Here is a 7,154-nt window from a genome sequence, read left to right as displayed (position 1 = left end):
GCAACAGACCCTCTGAAAACAACAACAATCACTACAGCGGGGCCAGAAAAGAGAGATGGCTCCTTGAAAGCTCCACACTTCTGGCCCTTATCGTAGTATTAATCCAAGCCCGGCTGCTGCTATTTCTACCGGAGCTGTACATTTCGATGGTGTCGAGCCCATGAACTTAGCCAGTCAAAGCGGGGATGCTGGCGGAAGCCAGCTTCTCTTCGCCAACTTCAACCAGGACAACACGTAAGACAGGGCCGGGGGAGAGCGGACGGCCTGCGTTGTCGAGCTAGCGTTAGCTAGCTCGCTCAATGTGTGGGCTCGTGAGGCCGGGGCGCGATGTGAACTAGCCTGGTGGTCGTGTCTCACACGGGGCATGGCCACCAGCACACTCCGGCGTTAGCTGGCTCCGTTAGCGGTCCCGTGGACGCCATAATAACGTCCCGTCACGAGCACATAGCTTCCTTTAGCTGACACGATGCTGTGTTGTCCGAGGCTAACTTTAGCTACAACACACATGTAGGTTGGGTGTCATGTGACGCGACGGCTGTTAAGATTAATTTATATAGTCGTGTGAAAGAAACACTTTGCGGAAGTCTGTTATTTTCGTACGTTTTAGGGGCTCGAGCGCCTGTTATCGCTGTGGGACTCGCGTGGGGGGACCGTCCGGTGACGCTGTAGCAGACACACACTGCGTCGTTGTTTTGCTTGTAAGCAGACTTCAAGATGAGTAACGTGCCGCGATGCGTCTCTGCGAGTGCAGGGAGAGGAGCCGTCCGCTGCAGACCGCAGAGGCCCGGCTCCATTGCTAAACCCTGCAGTCGTGTGACGACTCTCACGACCTCTGACCGGAAACGTCCAGTGACGCGGAGACCACTGCAGCTGCAATGACGAGTTTATATATATATATATATATATATATATATATATATATATTATAATGGTTGTTCCATGTTGTCTGTTACTGATGTAGGTCCTTAGCTGTTGGCACCAAATCAGGCTACAAGTTTTTCTCCCTGTCCTCTGTGGACAAATTGGAGCAGATATATGAATGTCGTAAGTATTGTTCACTTTTTCTTCTCTTAAGAGCAAACTAATGTACAAAATCCTTGTGCAGTGGGTTTAAAGCTGCTTGTTCTACACTGTTCAGTCACTATCACTATTGTTCAGTCTTTTTTTTGAGTCTTTGTTTTAAAACGCAGGCTCAGTTCAGACACAATCACTGCACCATCTGAGCCTTGTTCTCACTTTAAATATTCATAAAGTTTTCGCAGCGCTTTTCCCACCCACATGCACCACAACATCAAGCTTCCTCCTCGTTATTGTATTTACATAATTGTACATTATGATCTATTCTCTGCAGCAATTATATTTTGCATGTGCTCAGTCTGTGCCTTGATCATCCTGTTCGATTGGAAGGACCAATGCAAATAGGGCAGCAGGAGACTCTGGTTGTGTAGTCGTACCAAGACAATAAGTGTTTTGAGCCATTAAGTGCTATAATCTATAATTAATGAACCCAGCTTCTGCTCCATATGTTCACCGAATGTACGCAGTGTGCTAGAAGTTATGCCGGTGTGTGCAGGGGCAGCAAATTTGTTTGTGACTCGGCTTGCTGCCCAAACAGGGTGTAACATGTGATGCTTTCATTAGCACAAATTTGTTTCCCCTTTTTTAAATTGTTCGAGTCACAGAGAGGCAGCTAGTAAAAGGTAATGGCATGTCACCGAGTGAACGTTGTGGTGATTTGTGGGTCTGTGTGCATCCCTGCAGCGGACACGGAGGATGTGTGCATTGTGGAGCGTCTGTTCTCCAGCAGCCTGGTGGCCATCGTCAGCCTGAAGGCCCCCAGGAAGCTCAAAGTCTGTCACTTCAAGAAGGGAACCGAGATCTGCAACTACTCCTACTCCAACACCATACTGGCTGTCAAGCTCAACAGACAGGTAGGACGGCGGGAGGGAAGAAATACCTGTCTGTCAGACACTTAGTTTCACGCTGTCGCAGATGTTTTTGTTGACTAGTATGTCGAGTTAGGGTTTGCATGTTGTTGATGTTTTGTGGTTTCTCTGCAGAGGCTGATTGTGTGTCTGGAGGAGTCACTCTACATTCACAACATCCGGGACATGAAGGTGCTGCACACTATCAGAGAAACTCCGCCCAACCCTTCAGGTGAGTGTGAAGAATGATGAGCAACGCAGTACGGTCTGTGTATATGAGGTATAGTGTGTGAGGTACACGTCAGTAAAATGCTCTATGAGGTGTTAAATATTCTTCGAACCTTGGGCGCTCATGCAAAGACAATCGGAGAACTCAATGAGTTATAATAAAATGTTTTAATTAAAGTTCAAATGGTGATACAGTATACATTACTCAGCTGAGTGTCTGAGCTTCCGCTCCACAGCCCGTTCCTGTCTCGCTTCATCTCAAAGAACCTCGCTCAGTCCTCTACAATCTGGTGTTGACGATCCAGAACATTAAGCTCATTCGCCTTATTAGTTCAAATCTAGGTTTTGACGATGGCCCCGTAACGTTTCTGTTTTCCAGTATCTAAAGTCATCACTCCGTGCTCCTGTGTGTACTAAGAAAATAGTGTCACCTAGAAGGAATTGTTATTAAGTTCTAAAGGTTACAATGTAATGCAAATGATATATTGCATGCATGTAAAGTCTCTTTATCTCTGCAGCTGTTCAAACGCAAATCAAATCCCCCTCCTTTTCCTGATAAGAACAGGAGGGAGATTCCCCGAGACCACAGGTGGTCCAGTCCCCTTTGTTCTTGCTCCTTTGTTAACCCTCAGCCCTGATCATTGTGCAAATGACTGAGAGTGGTCATTCTTACAGCCCACAGCACACCAGTGACTGTGTTTCTCATGGAGATGAGGCTCTTTGCGTCTCAGTATAGTATGCGCTCAAACTGAAACCAGGGACCAGACTTTGCTCAGGTTTTGGTTTCTCTTTCATATAACTCCGCCACTCCCAGACAATTCCTGGTCACTCCCCTGCAAACCCCTCCACACCTCAAATTTAAATACCCTTGCCACTTTATAATTATACTCACCTTCACATAACACTTTATTTTAATTTATATTCTCCTGTCGATTCAATTGTAAATATTCATGCTCCCATTTATTGCCATCTGTTTATTGTTAAATGTTTATTGTTAAATGTTATGCACCTCCTGCCAGGACAAATCCCTTGTATGTGAAAACATACATGGCAATAAATGGTTCTGATTCTGATATTTCTAAGTTTATTATTCAGTCACAATTAACTCCATTTTGTTTGTCGTTTCCTGAACTGTCACTGCAGTCTGAGTTACTTTTGTGATATTTGTCTATTTAATACAACCACTGAACAAAAACCAACTCACGCTGTCAGAACTATTGCAAACATCAAGATGATTGTAGTGTCATTGTGTACTTGAGTCATTCTTTCAGCTTCACTTATTGTCAAGTTCAGATACAAGCGGTTCTGTTGGAGTCTGATTTATCTTTCTTTGTCTCACTCTTGTTAACCAGTTTGCATTTGTGCTTTGTGTTTTCTCCAGGATTGTGCGCCCTTTCCATCAGCAACGATAACTGTTATCTGGCTTACCCAGGCAGTGCTACGATAGGAGAAGTCCAGGTGTTTGACACAGTCAACCTGGTAGGTGTCAAGCTCTGTGCCCTTCAATAAAAAGCTCCTATATTTAATCTTCCACACGAAACGCAAGTCCTTGGATACACCTCATGTCACACAAACACTTGTTGCATGTGTAGCTGATCTGCTGTTTATGATATATTTGTTTAGTGTTTATTTTCTGTCATTCTATAAAAGACCCAACGATGAAATTAAATCTAAATTGTCCCGTGGGTCTCGTTCCTCGCTGTTCTGTCAGCCAGTGCTTCCTATCATCAGTCACAGCTGATACTGGCTTTTCTTTTTTTAGTTCTATCTGAAGTAGCGCATCTCTAACTAGTGTCCGTGTGTGTTTCCCAGCGAGCGGCTAACATGATTCCAGCCCACGACAGCCCATTAGCGGCGCTGGCTTTCGATGCCAGTGGAACCAAACTGGCCACAGCATCAGAGAAGGTACGGCACGAACTGTGAAGCGCATTGACCCGACGTCTTTGTGGCTCATTAGTGTGTGTGGCTTTGTGTTCCGCCTGCAGCGAAGACGCATCACTGTCGTTACCTCACCTGCGAGCTTTCTCATCCTCACAAGTCTTGTGTCTCTCACTTCCTCCCAGGGCACCGTCATTCGCGTCTTCTCGATCCCGGAGGGGCAGAAGCTCTTCGAGTTTCGAAGAGGAGTGAAGAGGTAGACGGTTTGATCTCTGACTGCACTTCAGAAATGAAAGCTGTTTCACTGTGATGGACTCGCATCGTTTTGTCTTTGTGTTCACCTGCTTCCCCGTACGTGTGGCTTTCTCGTCTCAGGTGTGTGAGCATCTGCTCGTTGGCGTTCAGCATGGAAGGCCTTTACCTGTCGGCCTCCAGCAACACAGAGACGGTCCACATCTTCAAATTAGAGACGCAGAAGGAGAAGTATGTGTACGTACCTTTCAGTCTCCATCCTATTAAGTTGGACTTAAAAGAAAAAAACAGCTTCTGAGGGCTGTGGATGAGTCCTGCCCTTCTGCTTCATGTTCCTCAGAGTAACCGAGGCTTCTCATATTCTGTGTGTGTGTTTGTTTGTGTGTGTGTGTTTGTGTGTGCGTGTAGGCCAGCAGAGGAGCCCACCACATGGGGAGGGTACCTGGGTAAGGTCCTGATGGCGTCCACCACCTACCTGCCTTCTCAGGTTACGGAAATGTTCACCCAGGGGCGAGCCTTCGCGACTGTACGTCTGCCTTTCTGTGGACATAAGAACATATGCGCCTTAGCTGTGTGAGTATAAATACACACGCGTATGTATGTACACATACGGCACTGTGGTGTTTTTGTTTGTTGTTTGATGGGTCCTACCCTTTTAAAACAGTGATGTTGAATCCAAAGTAATATGCAGGTCTGCTCTCGGGGGCAGAGAGGTCAGGCACATTTATGTTGTACCGTTCAGGCCCTCTTCATCTATTATAGAAAAATACAAACATCGTGGTCACCTGTGACGTGTCCCGTGGGAGCTGAAGGCTGGATGCTCTTCTTCATCAGTAAATGGAACTTGTGAATCTCTGTTTTAAAATTAGGATCCAGAAGATTCCTCGGTTGTTGGTGGCAGCGGCTGATGGTTACCTGTATCTGTACAACCTGGATCCACAAGAAGGAGGGGAGTGCACACTTATGAAGCAGCACAGGTAACTAAACACATCTGAAGTTCTTTACACAACCTGCAGCCTGAAGTTTGAAGGGCTGAACTGAGAGTTTCTGCTCCTGAACTCCTCAGGCTAGACGGCAGTGCCGAGCCGGGCAATGAGATCCTTGAGCAGTCACATGACCGCCCACTTGTGGCCCCAACCTACAGTGCTGCTGTCACTAAAGGTCTGTCACTCAAATGTTCTACTTAGTAGAAGTTTGGTGGAAAGGACGATGCAATTGTATGAAATTGGTTTTGTTGAGTAACTAAGCAGTTATTTAATCAATTATATTTTCATATTAGTTACAATTTTACATTTACAAGTAAGTAATTTCAAGAAGTAAATCAGGAAAGATCTTTCTTTATGACGCTAAATAAACCTCTTGTTTCCCTAGGTTACTGTGAAGAGCAGGGCGCCGTGGGAGGGGCGGGGCTCGAAGACGACCTCAACGACCTGCGCTTGGAGGAAGAGAACGAGCAACCGCCACTCATCCTTGAGACTGACTGACTTAGTACCCACCAATCAGAGGGCTCCTCTGGTGCTGCTATGAACATGTGACACAAGGGGGGCAGAGGCGAGGGGTGTTTTTAAACGCTCAGAAGTGTTCCAAGAGCCTGTCTGTCGGTCTGTTTGTGCGTTTGTCCGTTCACATACATGTCTATCTCCCTCATTCCCCCCCCCCGCCTCCCTTTCGGCTCCCTTTTCTCTCGGTTTGCCTGCGCAGGCCAGACTGACGCTTTGCATGTACATGTGCCAACTGCTAAAAACATGCTCCAGTGTGAAAACGAGTATCTGTGTGTGTGTGTGTGTTGGACGTTTGATATAAGAAAACAAATGTAGCTGTGTCTTCACTAAAGACACACAGACGCGAGCACTGTGTAAAATGAAAGTGTTTGTGTAAGTGCCTCTCTGCCCCAGCGTCGTGCTTTCTTCTGTTTGAGAGAGGGATCTCCTTGCATTGGCTTAATAAAATCCATTTTCAGTTGTCGGATCTTAATCGACGGTGTGTACCTTCTTCTTTTTTTCCCTCTATCGCGTCCAGGAGTGTGGCATCGCTCATCTGGCTTAAGTTTAACCTCCAAATAATGATTAGGAAGCCTTCGGCATGAGGCGGAGGTGTTTGCTTTTTAAGCGTGCGCTCGTGCTGAGGCCTCATTTGTGTGTGTATGTGTGTGTGTGTGTGTGTGCTGGGCATGTACATTAGCAAAACACTGAGTAATTAGACTCCACTTGTCTCCAACCACCCCTCTCACTTTCCCCTCATCCATACAATGGCTCACAGAACCTTCTGCTCCTCTTCTCAGGCCCGCAGTCATTGGTTGATTTTTAAACTCTGATTAGTACTTTTCTTAAATCTACATAACGATCATAGCCAACGATGTGTCATGCGTAAGAAAGCATGCATGGTGTTGTTGACGTGGTACTTTGTCCATACATCGAAGACGTTTGGGTGGACCAGTTGAGAAAGACAGGAAGCTGTGAGGGACGCCGCCTCACCGCCACGCGGCCCTGTACATTACTTATGTGGCTGAGGCGTCGCCGCACCATGGCGTCGGGTCGTGACCGAAGAGTTTACGCTCTCTGGGACAGCGAGTGAACTGTGGGTTTTAGTTGCGGTGGATCTGGAGCTCGGGCTGAGCCTCACCGACTGGTCCAGGACGCTGCATGGTTCCCCATTTAATCCTTTGGGTGTCTGAAGCCGCTAGACGGGGATCGGCAGGCATTTTCTAATGATTTTGTACAAAATGTGAAACGTTCATCTGAAACTAAAATGAAAAATAAATTCCATGTTGATGTATGAGATACGGTGCCGTCTGTTCTTGTTCCACTACAGCTATTTATCTTTATGTGAAAGCTTCAACCTGCATTAATAGATTTGTTCCACATGGGGGCA

At 46.4% G+C, this 7,154-nt stretch overlaps 1 protein-coding gene across 3 annotated transcripts; it reads left to right on the top strand.

The window, feature by feature from the left end:
* wipi2 (WD repeat domain, phosphoinositide interacting 2) lies at positions 1-7,061 on the top strand. 3 transcript variants are annotated; one of them, XM_068579166.1, is made up of 12 exons: positions 1-234; positions 962-1,044; positions 1,762-1,931; positions 2,061-2,157; positions 3,535-3,632; positions 3,966-4,058; positions 4,217-4,287; positions 4,407-4,514; positions 4,692-4,856; positions 5,153-5,260; positions 5,350-5,444; positions 5,655-7,061. In XM_068579166.1, the coding sequence occupies exons 1-12, from the start codon at positions 161-163 to the stop codon at positions 5,765-5,767; spliced, it is 1,275 nt and encodes a 424-aa protein (XP_068435267.1). In that variant the 5' UTR covers positions 1-160; the 3' UTR covers positions 5,768-7,061. The 3 variants fall into 3 exon arrangements, with proteins under 3 accessions (XP_068435267.1, XP_068435266.1, XP_068435268.1); XM_068579165.1 differs by having other exon boundaries at positions 4,407-4,520; XM_068579167.1 differs by lacking the exons at positions 5,350-5,444; positions 5,655-7,061 and having other exon boundaries at positions 5,153-5,264.
* Positions 7,062-7,154: the final 93 nt, after the last annotated feature.

This window comes from Clinocottus analis, unplaced genomic scaffold (genome assembly GCF_023055335.1).
Source record: "Clinocottus analis isolate CAN_PGR_092001 unplaced genomic scaffold, fCliAna1.0.p SCAF_16, whole genome shotgun sequence".
In the NCBI taxonomy this organism is placed as follows: domain Eukaryota; kingdom Metazoa; phylum Chordata; class Actinopteri; order Perciformes; family Cottidae; genus Clinocottus; species Clinocottus analis.
This window is presented reverse-complemented; position numbering and strand designations above follow the sequence as displayed.